The sequence below is a fragment of the Chelonia mydas genome, chromosome 9 (assembly GCF_015237465.2).
Source record: "Chelonia mydas isolate rCheMyd1 chromosome 9, rCheMyd1.pri.v2, whole genome shotgun sequence".
Classification (NCBI taxonomy): Eukaryota; Metazoa; Chordata; order Testudines; family Cheloniidae; genus Chelonia; species Chelonia mydas.
In genome coordinates this window covers 88106013-88122500 of record NC_057855.1, presented here as the reverse complement: position 1 = coordinate 88122500, position 16488 = coordinate 88106013, and the positions used below count along the sequence as shown (strand labels likewise).

Below are 16488 nucleotides of genomic sequence, written 5' to 3'. Positions count from 1 at the left end.
ACTTCATATTTAATGAAGCTGCAAATAAGTTAATCTCTAATTGGTTATGGTTTGGAATTTTTCCATCTGCAGTTCTTAACCATAGTGTTGAGATAATTGATACTTTGGTTGACTAATAATTATTATTGAAATGGGGTCTAATTCTGCAACCCTTAATAAGTAATACTTACTTACCAGAGTAGACCCAATTAACTCAATGGGACTATTTGCTTGAGTAAGTGCTAATCAGCATAGTAAAACTGATGTGGGGAAAGGATTTGACAAGATAAACATAGCTACTCAGAAACTTGTCAAAAACAGTTTGGAGAGAATATCAGGAACATTAGTAAAACATCTCATTCACACAGGGACTGGACTTGCTCCTGCTGGGGTCAACAGCAAAACTCCCACTGACATGAGTGGGGCAGGATCAAGCCCAGGATAATCTATTGAACTTAATATAAAAATTAGTGAATGGGATACTGTACTGACTACATTATTCACTTCTGTTTTAAATAAAGCCTTCCATTTTAATGTTCTTCAGCAGACTTTCTCTGTGTGCAGCAGGCTACAGAGGATACAGACTGGCTGCAGGATTTAAGTCCAGTGACTACACTGGGCCTTACGCATCCTGGGTAGCACTTATAAGTGCAACCCCCCTGAAATCAATGGAACTACTCAGGAATAAGGATTGCAGAATTGTAGTTACGACAGCTATAAAATGCGTAGGATACATTTGTTCTTTCAACACACAATTTACAAAATAAGAGCTCAGTCTTTTCAGTGGGACTCCTAAGGGTAGTAAGCACCATGCCCAGTAAGGTTGGCAGTTCTGGGCCCTAAAATAGCAAACGCTGTCTTGGCTTTTTCTGTAGTTCCTACTTACATACAAGGAATGTCAGTGCAATGGTTGCAACGCTAATACTCAGAAAAGCTGCTAAAATGTAAACTGCAACTTTGTAAACATTTTTAAAAAGTCACAGAGTTTTATTTTACTTTTGTGAAGTAATAAAAGATACATACGAGTCATGTCATTTTTACATTCTCATAAGATATTATGGATACAGTGCATAATATTGCATGTATGTTCAGTGTTTATACTGTTGAAGCAGAAGGAAAACAGATAGCTGAACAGAAAATCCTAATGATGCTTTTTAATGTTAATATTGAGTTGTCTTTTTATAATTAATTTAAAGCAGGAATGCAGCTTTTGCTTAAATATAATAGCATATAACAATTAATATAAAGCTCAAAGGTTTGGAAAAAAGAGCTTTGACAATTTCTTAGGTTTTCTGCTTAGGTTAGCAAAGGTGCTAACAATACACTTGCTTCCAAAGATCCTTTTTTCTGGCACTGAGTTATTTTTCTCCCCTCATGACTGTGCAATGCGCCTTAGTTCTGACCTGCAATATATCCCCTATGCCTTGCAGCCCTATTTAATAGAGATAGGCACAAATGGTATACTATTTTCCAGGTGAGGTTAGGACTGTAACTTTTATTTCAAAGCTCTAGAAGTAAAACAATATTTTTTAAAAACATTTATGCAATATACTTCTCACAGGGAGTTGTGCCATGGGTGCTGTCACTTTTTTTTTTAATTGCATGCAAAATCTCTTAAAGACGTGATTGAGTTGAACAGCTGTGAGGTTAATTTAGAACAGAAGGGGTATTAGTGTGCTAATTTATTTCTGGTGCCCAAACTTATGGGAGCTGTATTTCAAACCATATATAATGGGGGGAGGAAGTCTACTGGAACATGTTCGGCATACACTACTGCTTTAAATCCAGTGCGTATCTTGCATGTATTTCTCCTCCCACCATTTTCCAAGAAGAAGTATTTTCTTGTCAAGACAGAAGTTCTACATTTGCTTCTGGTTGAACAATTCTCTTTTTAGTTTGAGATTAGATGGACTTGTATCTGACAGGGAAATGAGTTTAAAAATGCTTTGCAAATGTGTAGGATTAAAAGCAGCACGTTAAAGTGTGGTTGTACTCTGAATGTGACATCATGGGTCCCACATGTATCTTCCTTTTTTACACCATCTCACATTTGCTTAGGTTGCAAGTAGAAAGATGCTGCAATCTGAAGTCCAACTGTTTTCGTTGTGGCTCACATAACAGCATAAACCTCTACAAGCCGAATTTTACTCTCCATGACATTTTGTCTGGATTGAGGTGACAGAGCGGTAAATGGGTGTAGCCTTACAGTTTACACTTCTTTAGGTGCAGGAGCTGAAATAGAATCCAGCCTTTTCGGTATAACAAGTAAAAAGCAGATACCTTATTTTTATCCCCAAAGTAAACAGATGAAATGCTCAGAGTGAGTGGTTCTGAACAGGAAGTTGCCAAATGAAATCACTTCTTGGGCAAGAACCACACTTTAAAGGAGCATTGTGCCACTTAATAAGGTTGATCTTTTTTGTTATGCAAGACGCATGCAAAACCTGCCTGAAATCTAGATCAGCACAATTATCATTTGAAGATTAAAAGAAAGTCACAACAATAACAGCAAATTCTAATCAACTTTGTCCTAGGCTATCATTTATGTGGTGTTGAATTTTATCCACAAGAGACTTACATCTTGAGAGCAAATAGTGGAAATTCATTACATGCAGCCTGTAATACAGCCATTAAAAAAGTTCTTATACAGGGTGCTGGCTCAAAACAGTCTATAAAAATTTCCCAACCAAAAGAAGGAAAACACATGGTTTTGCTGAAATGACTTGTGGACAGTGTCGGATGCTTTTTCTTAGCAGAACACAGAAAACTGCCGCTTTCTGTTTCGGAGGTATCTACAATCCAATTGCTGATACACAATCACCCAAACTGTGATTTTTATATTATTTACACATATCAGAGCTAACAATACTCTGTTCAGTATTACACCTCCTACCTTATGATGCATCCTGAAACAAGCCAGCCTGGCTAGTGCAGCTCTCTCTTTCAGCAGGCTCTATTCCAGTTGTAGGACTACTACAGGACATCATATCCTACAGAATTATTTTTCCATCTGTTTGTATTATGATTTAAGAAACTCATGCTCTTCTTTGGATTTTCCTTTAATAAGGACGTAGACCATAAGCAATGAAAGATGTGAACTACATTCCACAGCCCAGCAATGTCCTGACAGTAGGAAGCAAAAGGCCAAACAAAATTAACATCCGAGCTGATTTGCAAGCACCCTCACCTTTAGAGCAAAAGAGTAGGCTGGCGTAACTACTGGTTCTGGCTAACCCCACTCCGTATTTATCCACGTGACTGCTCAGCTCAAGATGAAGCATGGCAGACTGCGATCAATAGTCTGACCAGGTAGCACCTCTTAAAAATCAAGGACTACTGTGAATCATATTGTAAAACAGGCCTGAATTTAGGTCACCCGCTAGTCACTGACGCTAGTAAGCTTCAATGAAATTATCCTTGCTCTACACACAGTAGTTAAACCTCTACATAAGTCTTGCAAGAATGACCAGAATCCAGTATCTGATAGTGTCGTCTGTAATGTTCTCTCCCTCCCACCCCAATAAAATATAAATACAAAATGTTCACACTTATTTCAAGAGCACATTTTTTCTTTACGGTGTATAAGGGGGTGGCTTTTCAAAAGGAGGAAAATACGGCGGGGAATAGCGAGGAGGAGCACTGGAGGACCACATGTAGCTTGGAGATGGTGACATTGACTGGGGATCGTCTGAAAGTCCAGAAGGAGTGGAGGCTGGAAACACACTGGAATGCTGCGCAGAAGAGACACACATACATTCGTCAATAGCAAGCTTGAAAAGAATACAAGGTAAATAAGCATTTCTTAAGCTCCTACGCTGAAAGGGACAGTGGCCAGTTAAAAAAAAATAAATGTTTTTACCAAACAGTATGATGTTACTAATATTTTACACCTTGATCCTGCAAACACTTGTTATACACATGTTTAACTTTGTTCAAAAGAATAGCCCCACTGAAGTCAAGTTAAGCAGATGAGTAACCGTTTGCAAGATAAGAGCTTAAAATGATTGAAATTTAGAGTTAAATTTGATTTCCCTTTCATCATTTCTGCTGTTTACTTAACACATTTCACTAAGCTTTCACAGTTAACACAGACTAGTCAATTTCTTCCTTTGTTTTTCATACATTAGACTACTGCTGTAACGTTTACGTTGCAAAACCGCTGCCCGAGAATCAAATCTTTCTGTATATTTGTTTGGCTTTTACATTAATGCGAGGGGAACGGACTTCAATTTTGTAAAACCCAAATTTGTCACACAAAACTTACATATTTCTCCAAGGCTACTCAGTAGTATCCCTTTAAATTGATGAAAGCAGCATAGCTTACTCCTATTTTAGTCAGCATTTTAGTTGGAAAAACAAAACTGGCACTTGGCCAAAATAAGTTCCACTCCTAAAATTGTCTTCATATAAATCGCAAATGATGGGTTTAAAGCATTCCACCAAGAAATACTGACACTGTTAGAAAATTGTTAACATGTAGCCATCTATCTAGAAACAAGTCAAACAAAGGAGTTAGGAAAAGGTGACGAGACACAATGAAGCAAGCCTCAACACTTCATTCATTCATTCATTCCTCCCACAAGATTCCCCACGCTTCCATCCATGACCACCATTTCCTGGGCTGATCTGGGCGCTCCCCTCGTTGCAGTCGGAGCCATCCCAAAGACCCACTTCTACTGCGGTAGCTGTAAGACACTGGTCCTGGCTGATCAATAATGGCGAGGTTGTGAAGGATTGGGGATAATCTAGACATTTTAGCATTTAACGAACCATACAATTGAATTATATGCCAAGATATAACAAATTACCAGTTGGACCTCTCCCCCTTTTTCGGTTTCTCTTTTATACCGTGAATGTTTTGGGGCAGCCTGGAAAGCACCTTGTATACTGGTGAGGTTACTTGGTACTTGCAATAATCTGACAGCCAAGAGTGACTTAGGGCGAGGACAAAATTCTTTGCATTGTGCTGCAAAGGCAGATACTGAGAGCGCATGTGTCCCGATTGTGTGTCAGAGAAGAGCATTTATAGCTTTGTGGGACTCAAGTGTAAGCAGCAATAGGGTGTGAAGATAGGGTTTAGCCTTTTGGGGCAGGTTGCCTGTGTGAAAATTGCTTTAAATTTAAAAAAAATTATATTGGAGGTCATATATATATACACACGGAGTATCTCATTTCCCTATTACAGATCTTATTACAGCTTATTGTGCCACCAGCTAAAGGCAGGCTTGGAGCCCTGGGGAGCAGATTGTGGGAGTCCACAAAAAAAGTCTCTGAAACCAAAGGCTTCTGTTTTTGATTACACGTTTAGATGGCAAAACGGCTTTCCCTCACCTCTCAATTAGGGCCAAGCTCCTCCTCCCTATCAAGTTTCAGCCACTTGAATCCCCCCAAACTCTCAGGTCTGAAATAAGGGGTGACTTAGCTGCGGCGGGTGCTGCTGCGGTATTGGCTGGAGAACACAACCTTGGGTTTTAAACATTACAAAGCACCCATGTGTTGCTGCCTAGCAACAGCCATGAGCCTCTGAGGAGAGCCGGCTTTGTTGCAGCTGTAGAGTAGGCCTGGCTTATTTTGGCTCCAGCCAGCAGTCAGATTTTATTAATGAAGCAGGCCACTGAAAGGGCTGCACTTTTGATTCCTCCCTGTCTAAAAGGAACAAAAGGCGGAATGAGCCGCCAGTGAGATGAAACAACCCACTCATTTGCCTTTTCTTTTCAGCGCCAACCGTGGCTTTCTACCTGCAGAAGTCAAAGCATTGTAGGAATGACCCTTTCCTAGCTGATCATTCCCTGCCCCTCCCCAACACACAAGGTGACTGACTAGCATAATGCTGTTTTCATGCAGAGGGTGACAGTTTCCTGCCTGCTTCATTTGTGCTAGGCATGTTACAATGGGATGAGAGAGGCAAGGGTCTGCCACCACTGCCAATGGAAATGGCTCGTTTCAAGTGACTGGGCTGTCATGGACCACAAGAAGCCTGTCTAGGCTCACACCTGGCATGAAACAATCTCAACCCAACCCCTAGAAGTTTGTGTGCCTAAAAACTGACAAAGACTCAGCTCAGCCACTCTGATGACACGTGCACAAAGTTGGAGAGAGTTTGCCGGCGGCTAGGGAAGGCGATGGAGTCAGGAGACCTGGGTTCTAGACCAGGCTCTATTAGAAATGTGGACTTCTTTGTTTTCTGTCAAAGTGATAAAGTGACATTGCAGAAGAGTTAATTGGCTAACTCCTTGTAGCAGAAGACATGCAGTCCTTCGGAAGGGATTTAACGAGGAGAGGGGAGTGGCCTCACATTCCACGCAAGAGGGAGCAGTGTGGAAGAAGGTGCAGAGACATTTCATGGAACATGCAGACAAATGGGGCATTGAGGCTACCACCAGGGGAGAAGGGGACTGAGAGATAGAGATGGGTAAGGAGGGAGAGGCAAAGTTATGCAGGGCCTAGAAAGGGAGGATAAGAAACTGGAACAGTCTGAGGGAACAATTTCCAAGGTCCTTACTGACTTAGGAGCTCAAGTCTCATTGAAAGTCAATGGGACCGAGGCTCCCTGGTGTCCAAGGCACTTCTGAAAATGGGGCTGAAGTGTTTCTGAAAACGTTCCCTTTGGTCAGCACACAGGTTTTGTACCCATTAAACTGTCCCAGTTTAGGAATAGCACATTCAGCAGTACAGCACCTTAGAAAGAGGCTTGTCAGTATAGTTCAGTTTGGTAAATGTGTAGGAATAAGCTATCCCAAGGTAGCCCTTTCATAGTGCTGTAAGTCCACAGTCTGGGGGGTGGCACTGATCTGGTGAAATTCGTACAGAATGTGTGTATGACAAGCCTTAAAAATCCTGAGCCGAGGAATACTCAACGCTTTACAATCTTCCCGATGTCAGTGTTACATGGTAGCATCAGAGGGGCTACACACGGCTACTGTTAAACAGAGAAGACTGAGGACAAGGGACAGTTTGAAACGTACATTGCAGCTTCTTTCTTAAACAATCCAAAAAAAGCCACCAAAGTACTAATCATAAATAAGGATCCACTTGTTAAATCCAAAAGCACAAACGTTCCTAGTCCTGGCACAGCTCCCAGAGGATACTCCGGCCATAGGGAAGGGACGTAGAGGACCATGCAGGATCATCTTATGAAGATCTAATACAACCTATTCTGAGGGACCTCTCGGCTTGGCCCTTAACAGCACGTGACACACTTCCCAGGGGTACCCAGCATTGGGATGCACCTCACTACCCCCTGGCCTTAGCACGAGGAAGTCCTGTCTGGGCCTGCTGCGGTGTGGTGGCAGCTCAGACAGACATACTGGAGCTAGCTTTAATCTAGTGAAGCTGTGGCAGGGTGCACTTGAGCCTGGGCTGTTCAAGCCCGCCTGGAACCCTGGGTAATTACTTGTGGGGCCAGGTGAAAGCTAGCTCGGGTACGTCTACTCGAGCGGCAGTCGCACCCTGTGACTGCCGTCTGGACATGCCCTTAGTGAAACTCAAATACCGGGCTCCAGAACAAGGTGCAGGTTTGCAGGGAAGTTCTAGCGCCCTCTGTAGGAGGGGGGATTGCCTTCGGTAGACCTCTGGGGAAGAGACACCTTCGTGGTCCCAAGGCTAGGGTATTCTTATCTATTTAACGCCACTCTCTGTCGTGCCGTACCTGGAAGTCATACGCTGAGTATGGTGGCAGATGAGGAGTGCTGTGGTAGTAAGTGTTGTAAGAAGTCACCTGTGGCCTTGAGTAATAGGACACTGAGGGATGTGCGTTTTCAACTGTACAGTTCAGTGTAGGCAGGGAGGGAGTCTGTTGAGACAAAGACACACACAGTCTGACACAAAGGTTAAACTGCACCTGACCCACGCTCACAGATAACTGACACCTGCATGACTGCAGAAGTGATTTAAAGGAACAGAGACTGATTTCAGAGCCCAGTTCTGGTGAATGAACAACTTGCAGCTCAGTCTGATTGCTTTGAAGTCAATTCATTCTTTACCTATTCACTGCGTTTCCTTTAAGAACGAACAGAACAGGCTGGCCAAAGCCCATCCCACGCTAGTACGCAAATGAAGTGGATTTTCAGAATGGCTTCACAAATGCCTTACATTCCACGACCCAGTACTGGGTCGCACCCGCAGGTTGAAAACCAATGGCATAGCACATGCCCTATTCAAGCCTACTGAAGTCCCACTTATTGTCAGACCAGTATTTCCATCTTCTTCCAAGGCACAAATTATCTTATCTGGTTTCCCCCAAAAATCAGCTTCAGCTGTTTTACACAATGAAGAAACCAGGTGGATAAATTTGGAGGAACTGAATGGTAAGTATCCTGTAAAATTCAGAATTTTTACCATCATGATTATATTAAACAATTCATAAACCTAAGAGCCACCGAAACATGTTTCTTCTTAAAAGGGACATCAGGCAAAATATTCATTTTAAAAGGGAATTCCTCCACAGTGGAATTAATGTCTGAGATTATCATCACTGACTTAATCTTACATTTCTTCATGTGCTTATTTGTTAATCGTTTGCAATTCCCTATGCTTAGACAGTCTTGTCGGATCCGCCAATTTAGTCAATTTCACTTTCTGCTTATAGTTATTCCAGTTCCTTCTTCACAGCACAAGCACACTGGTGCACGATCTGGATTCAAACACAGTTTGAAAGGATATTTAAACAAACCACTACCAAACCAAACAAAGGATATTTAAACAACCACTACCTGTATGTACTGTAATATCACTGCCAGTGAGGTTTTTAAGAAATTTGTACGTCTAAACTTGTCTGATCATGTGCCTTTCATTTCTCTAGTAGTGTGCATCATCTTACCATGTCTTTAAAGCCTCCAAGGATTGCAGCTGTGATGATCCCTAGAAACAATCCAACTATGTTCAAAATTGTCGCTGACCAGAGCAAGTGGTAAAGGTGAATGATATCCTGGCAGCTGCTGACATCAATATATTCATAGTACCCACCAGAAATTTCCACTCTGCTGGATTAGAAAAGAATTAAACAACAGTATAATAAAATCCAAAAAAGCCACCTGGACCACAGAATGCATTCCTGCAATGGACCAGGGGTCCGAACATCAGTGCGATGTTTCCACAGGTAAAGCCTGCTGGAGTAGGCCCATCATGTTGTGACCTGAATTTTGACATCTCCCCACATGATCATGGCTGTGGAGAATACTCATCTTGAATACACAGTGACGCAAACATATCCCGCAAGCCCCCCTGAATGTCACTGAAGTCAGTGAGTTATGGGTGGGTGAAGCTGCAGTCTCGGAGTTGCCTCTTACATTTCTGCCTCATGTCCTCCAGTTACACTGGGCTTATTGCCACAATAATAGATAATTAACCAAATGTTCTGTCCTAATACAGCACCATTGACTTCACAGCTCCTTCCACACTTTAAATTTCTCACCCCTCCCGGAGAGGTTGGTAAGCATTACCATAGCCATTTGATAGAGGGACAATTTAAAGACATAGAGGACACATAGCTTGACCAAGTCGACACAGTAGCAGACTTGGGAACTGAACCCTGGAGTCCCTTAAGTGAAGTTGGGTAAAAAGCTGATATTCAATATATAGGTCATCAGATGTTTACATAGAGCCTTTCAATCCAAACGTTCCCAAGTGCATTACAGCCTGATAACCTCTGCACACACACCAGCCCAGTCCTCTACTGAAATGCAACACAGCAGCTACCGCCGGTGAAGGACTGGCAGCTCTCTTACAACACCCGGCAATGTTACATAACGATGACGCCAGGACGTAAAGAATACGGTCACAGGATCATGACCCGAAGCCCTCGGGACCCTGGGTTTAGATTTCATCTAAGACACATCTCATCTTACCCATTTAAGCTTCCCCTCCCCGTAAAATATCAAATAAAAAAAATCCACATTATTTGGATATGGCAGGAGGAGTGCCATTGTCAACACAACGGCCCTGAATTCTAAATGTTGGGGTCTTCCATAATCACTCCTTTCTGATTGCCGCTCCAGGAAGTAAATCAGATGAATCTATAGTGGAGCCTAATGAATCCTGGTTAGGATACTGTAAGCATTTGGAACATGCCAGTCTCAGAACTCACAAATTACTTTGATTCCTATGGTCACACACAAATTCACATAACGTGGCAAAGTCCAAACCCCGCAGGAGCTTTGGGGAATTGGTATATTTTTCTGCCAAATCAATGTTTTCATTAAAAATGTATTTTTGGGGGGTGCTCTGAAATTATTTGTGAATTCAGGTCAAACGTGGCCAAGATTTGTTTTTTTGAAAAGTCAAAATGTTTCATTTTAAAACATTCAGTTCCAAACTGAAATTTGGCCAATTAAGAAAAAACAAACCCACCCAAAACAGCCAAATTGAAACAACAATAATAAATTACTCAAAATGTTCTGATGGAGTTGAAACAAACTATTTTTGATTTGATGAAAAAAATTGAAAAAAAAAAAAAAGAATACATTTTGTTTTGGTTCTAATCTAAATGGATTTTTTTTTGGTTCATTCTCAAACCCCAAAAAATCCATTATTTGCTCAGCTCTGAAATAGGTGAAAAAAATCTTGTCATAAAAGCTTAGATCTCCAGTCTCCCAGTCCGGAGTTCTATGCCCAGATCTGCTGCAGACTCTATCATCTGCGGCAACTCAGCATGGCCAACGTTTGCAAAGTGCCTTCTAATGTTAGGGGCCCGATCTGAGGCACCTTGGGAGATTGATTTTTAGAGGCCCTAAGCACCCACAACTCCCTTTTAGATCCATGGGGCCTGCAGGAGCTCAGCACTTCCGAAAATCACCCCCCAAGTTTGTCTTAAGTTGGGGGATCCAAAGCTAGAAACACCTAAAACCAGAGACCACAGCTGAAAATTTTGGCTTTATAGGGACATTGTCAACTTACACATTACAATTCTGTCTGAAAAACATTCCTTGACTATTTTTATGTGTGCCTAAGATTACAGTAGCTGGAAGAGATTAGAGACAAAACTGTTCTCTCTTTTCACTGCTGACTTTGTGCATTTGACAGCACTTTTAATAGAGTCAGTTTCACCATTTCCTGCACCTCTCTCCCACTTTACAATCAGTTTGTGCTGTTTTTTGTTTTCTGCTGTTTCATACAGCCCCGGGGAGAGAACACACACATTTAAAAAAACAAGTAAAGTCACAACATGTGGCAGGGGATATGGGTGTCAGGTGTAGTACCTGAAATGATTTTTAAGCTTAAAAAACCCAACTGAATAGTTTACAAGTTGACCATATCCCTTAAGCCTCAGTTTCCCCATTTTGTAAAGTGGGGATAATACTTGCCATCCTCATCGCGAAGGTGTCAGGCTCCACCCATTCACATTTATGTAGCACACTGAGATCATCAGATAAAAGGTACCATAGGGGAGTAGCTTGGTAATTAACCTTTTGAACATACTGAAAGACTAGATTTCAGAGTAGCAGCCATGTTAGTCTGTATTCGCAAAAAGAAAAGGAGGACTTGTGGCACCTTAGAGACTAACAAATTCATCTGAGCATAAGCTTTCGTGAGTGAGCTGTAGCTCATGAAAGCTTATGCTCAGATAAATTTGTTAGTCTCTAAGGTGCCACAAGTCCTCCTTTTCTTTTTGAAAGACTAGACTATCTTATGGCAGCATTACGTGATCCAACTTCCATTATAATACGGTAGGGTTGCTACCTGAAGTAATAATGCAATATCTATTTCTATAATAGCTACAATTAACCAATCCTATATATAGCTCCTACCATATCCTGTAGGAGTCCCTAACCTCTTTAAACAAGAGCAAAGCAATGTATCCCATATTTGCTCTTGGCATGGATGCTGAATGCTATTTTTAGTTTACTCACTTTCCACAGTTGTATAGGTCACAGCAGAAGCAGGTGTTGGTTTTTATTTTAGGTGTGCAAGGTCCCCGGCGCTGTGGATTACAGATCCCCTGCGTGAACACAAAGAGAAGGGGGATACAAGGAACCCAGGAAAAGACGAGCAATGGCCTTCGGTCCTGTTTCTCTGAGGCTTGGTCTATGCACAGATTTTGTACCAGTATAACTATGTTGGCTGAAGGGGTGACTTTTTACTGATATAGTCCTACTGGTACAACCCCTAGGCCAAGACCATGACATGGTGGTGAACGCTGGATGGTTACTGGATACAGGTGCGTGTGTCCATCCGATCTCGGTTATTGCCAGGCTTACTCTGGAGATGTCACCTCTCTGGGGCCAGCGAGATTCGATCTTCTCCCTGTCACTGCTCCAGCACCGACCACTGCCCATCCTGCACCCCAGACAAGTGCTGGGGGGACATTGCAGTTGGGGAGGGGGAGCCAGGGAAGAAAAATGGATTTTGCTGGCAGGCTGATTGTTTTTATTCGGCAGCTCCTGAAAGCGGCCCAGCTATTTGGAAGGAAAGTCCCAGAGGATGCAGAGCAGCACGCAATACACTTGATTTATCACACAGGTTTCACCCACTCCATGTGATTGTAGATGTTCCCCCCTTTTTAGGGAACACATTTCTCTGTCAGAAGGTGTCCCAGTTTGGGATGGGGAGCTGCTTATCTTACAGCTGGGCAGAGCTGTCCTTCACTTTCCCCCGGTCAGTGTTCGCCATGGAAACGCTGGCACAGTTGCCTCTGCCTCAAATGTTGACCTGCTGAGGGCCGAAAAGGCTACACAAATGGACACGTGTGTCCTTCACCTCCTTCACAACGGACTCCAGGCTCACTCGCTCTGGTCCCCAACCCTAGTTCCAGCATGCCCCACTCCTAAATGCCCCCTCTAGTCCCCGCTGTGTTCCAGCGTACCCTTCTCCACCGCTGTGCTCCCCGACAATCACTGGGGCCTCACGCTCCTCCCTCTCCAAGACCCCAATGCTGAGCCCTTCCCAAAGTCCTGCTCTCCTGTGCATGCAGGGAACGAATGAATCCATCCTGGGGGGGCTCTGTCCCTGACTGGTCCGCAGGGCATACACCTCCACACCACTGCCAGCCCTGTTAGAAAGCGATGCCACCAAAACCGCTCTCACCTCGGGTGGAGTCGTACTTTTGGAATAATACTGACATCGGCCTGCGTACAGGGGCCTAAGATCCTGCAGAAGAAAACAAGCAGTTTAGCATATCATTCAAAGCCAAGCCAAGGTTCAAATCTACCACACTGTCACATATCTGAGCAGGGAGGATGGGCCAGGCTGGGCAGGATTTTCAAAAGAGCACCGTGCCCACACAGGCAACGGAGTGAAGGGGCCAGCTTTGCAGAAGCGCTTAGCACCCAGCAGCTCCCGTGGAAAACTGTTTGAAAATCTGGCCACGGAGGTGGGGTATGTCTTCACTGCAGAGTCCACCCAAGTGAGCAGCACGCAGGCCTAGGTTAGCCTAGCCCACGTGTGAGCAGCCATGCTGTAAAGCCATACCTGAGTTCCTGTGTCCTCACTCGGGGCTGCACTCAGCCCTGTGCATCATGTGACATCAAACTGACACCCACATAGATCATCGGCAGGGTTAGAACCTTTAAATCCCACCGCACGCACCATTGCCTCTTGAGCTAAGGGAGTCAACGACAGCAGTAGTAGGTTCTTCTTCGAGTGATTGCTCGTATCGCACCAATTAGGTGCGTGTGCCGTGTGCATGGTCGCCAGAAAGTTTTCCCCCTAGCAGCTCCCGTTGGGTCGGCTGTGGAGCCACCTGGACTGGCGCCTTCATGGCGCTCAATATACAACCCTGCCGACCCGGCGCCTCCTCAGGTCCTTCTTACTGCCAGTGACGGTCATTGGAACTGTGGTGACTTGCTTAGCAAGCTCTCCTCGTTTTCCCTAGCTTTCAGTTAGTTTACTTCAGTTATTCCAAGCCTCATTATGTTTAGTTTTAGTGTTTTCGGTTGTTACAGCAGATAGCTGTTGGGAGTGGGGGGTCTTCCCCTTCACCCCCACCGCGTTCCCCATGGTGATTTGGGGTATGCCTAAGTTCCAAGGGTTCAAACCCTGCAAGTCCTGCAACAAGCCCGTGCCAACAGGTGACCCCCACGACGCTTGCTTGAAGCGTCTGGGGGAAGCATACCAAGCGGACAAGTGCGGGATTTGTAAAGCGTTTTGCCCCGGAACAAAAAAGGAGCGAGACTTTCGCCTCAAGCAGCTCCTTATGGGGACAGCACTTAGACCGCAACCTACATCGGCGCGGCAAGACTCGGCACCGAGCTCATCAGTGCACAGCGCCCCGGTGGCTGGGCTAGAAGCGGCACCGTGGGAGGACTCTGGGAGAGACCCGCGGCATCACCGCTTCCCAGTGCCAAAACCGGTGGGATCGACCCGGCACCGGTCCCATTCCCTGACGCAGAAGCGGCACTGGAAGCAGGGGAGGAGTGGATCTCCGACTCTGAGACCCACCCCTTTGGAACGAGCCAATGGGGACTGCCAGGGGACTGTCGAGTCCGGTGCCGTTGGATTCCCCGAGCTAGGTCATTGAGGAGGTGGAACTGCCATCCACTCCGGGCACGTTAGATGCCATGAGGGACCTCATTACCATGACGGCACCACGGTCCTTCGAGCCAAACCCCCGTGGCAACGTCTAGAGGCAAACCGGCGATGCTTCGTCCCTCAGCACAGCCGGTGGAACGATGGCACCGCTCTGAGTCCCGGCAATCGCAGCACTGGTCACGCTCGTGGCACCGGTCCAGGTCGTGCCAGCCCTCCCGATCACGACGCTGATGCTCACACCGATCCCCATCGTGCAGCAGGTCCCACTCCCAGCACCGGTCATCCCGGCACTGGTCAGTGTCCCCGCACAGACCCCGAATCTCAGTACCGCTCCCCAGCCTCGTGGCACCGCTCCCCAGCCTCACAGCACCGCTCCCCAGCCTCACAGCACCGCTCTCCAGTCCCGCTCTGCTCAGCACTGCCCTGGCCATCGTGGTCCTGGTCTCTGTCTTCAGACTTGGAGACAGAGTCTAGATACTCAGAGCAGGGCCAGCACTGGTCAGGGCATGGAAGGCACCCTGACATGGGGCCTGCACACCGATGGGCACACCAGGCTCAGGGCACCCACTCCAAGGGTTCCCGTTTGGCGGCCTCTGAACTGCTGGTACTGGAGGCATCAGCCAGTCACTCCACCCGTAGGGGTGCCAAGGAGGTACTGGTTGCACTACCTCCCCTGGAACCAACCCCAGTTTCTGAGCCTGATCCAGGTGTGGTTGGCCCTGACAGAGAGGAGGGACAGGAGGCCCCTGGAGACCAAGAGGGTCAGGAGGACCCTGTTCCCCCATTAGCCTCCTCCTCATCCTCCCCGGATGAGGTGGTTGCAGGCACCTCCGTCTCTGGACCGCCTCCCATAGACAGCCGTGCCCACCAGGACCTCCTTCGCAGGGTGGCGCGAAATATGGGCCTGCAGGCCGAGGAGATGGTGGAGTCGGAGGACCCGATGGTCGACCTCCTGGCCCAGGAAGGCCCGTCGAGGGTGGCTCTACCCCTCATCAAGACTATACAGGTCAATGCTAAGACCATTTGGCAGACCCCGGTCTCCATCCCTCCCACTGCGAAGGGTGTGGAGAGGAAGTATTTCGTCCCATCTAAGGGGTACGAGTACCTCTTCACACACCCGCAGCCTGGCTCATTGGTGGTGGCTGCAGTAAATGAAAAGGAGAGGCAGGAGCAACAAGCCCCAGTGCCTAAGTCCAAGGGCACCAAGCACCTAGACTTATATGGGTGCAAAGTGTATTCCTCGTGGGGGTTACAACTCAGGATTGCCAACCAGCAGGCAATTCTGAGAAGATACAGCTTCAGCTCCTGGAACTCGATGCCCAAGTTTAAGGAGCAAGCGCCAACAGAGTCCAGGGAGCAGTTTGGAGTGATAGTGGACGAGGGCAAGGTGGTGACGCAGACCTTTTTACAGGCCTCACCAGACGCTGCAGACTCAGCGGTGCGCACCTCGTCCTCACCATGAGCTGTAGCTCATGCCTGCAGGCATCGGGCCTTCCGCCCAAGGTTCAACAGGTCATGCAGGATCTGCCTTTTGATGGAGCGGGCCTGTTCGTGGAGCAGACAGACTCTAGGCTGCATAGCCTAAAAGACTCCAGGGCTACCATGAAACCCTTGGGTAGGCACACGCTGGCAACCCAGCGCAAACATTTCAAGCCTCAGCAGCAGCAGTGCTCCTATCCTCTTCAGCCGAGGCAGGACTTTTCTGGGAGATGGGACAGGAATGGCAGACACAAGCCTTCCCGCCCCCAGCCCGGGCAGGGGCAGGGCCCGGGCCCGACTAAACCATCGTCAGGTTTAAAGCAGGCCTTTTGAAGGTTCACCTGAGGACAGTGAATCAGCCACAATTCCGGATCCTTCCCCGTCTTTCTTGAATCATCTGTCCCACTTCTACCATGCCTGGTCCCAAATAACTTTGGACAGCTGGGTTCTCCGTACAGTAGAAGTGGGATATTCTCTCCAATTCTGCTCCTACCTCCCCGCCACCCCCCTTCCCCATCCCTCTTCAGGGACCCCTTTCACAAGCAACTCCTTATCCAGGAGGTGCAG

General features: G+C 46.0%; 1 protein-coding gene across 3 annotated transcripts in view; it reads right to left on the bottom strand.

The window, feature by feature from the left end:
- Window positions 1-3022: 3022 nt before the first annotated feature.
- The window catches only part of TMEM255A (transmembrane protein 255A), a 50136-nt gene continuing 36670 nt past the window's right edge, over window positions 3023-16488 (bottom strand). For 2 of the 3 annotated variants that reach the window (XM_037908413.2, XM_037908415.2), the window contains 5 exons: window positions 13000-13062; window positions 11826-11914; window positions 8798-8960; window positions 7628-7771; window positions 3023-3710 (listed from right to left, as the gene is read on the bottom strand). In XM_037908413.2, coding sequence (XP_037764341.1) covers window positions 3552-3710; window positions 7628-7771; window positions 8798-8960; window positions 11826-11914; window positions 13000-13062 — 618 coding nt within the window. In that variant the 3' untranslated portion in view covers window positions 3023-3551. The remainder of the gene's footprint in view (window positions 3711-7627; window positions 7772-8797; window positions 8961-11825; window positions 11915-12999; window positions 13063-16488) is intronic. The other variant, XM_037908414.2, reaches the window with a different exon arrangement.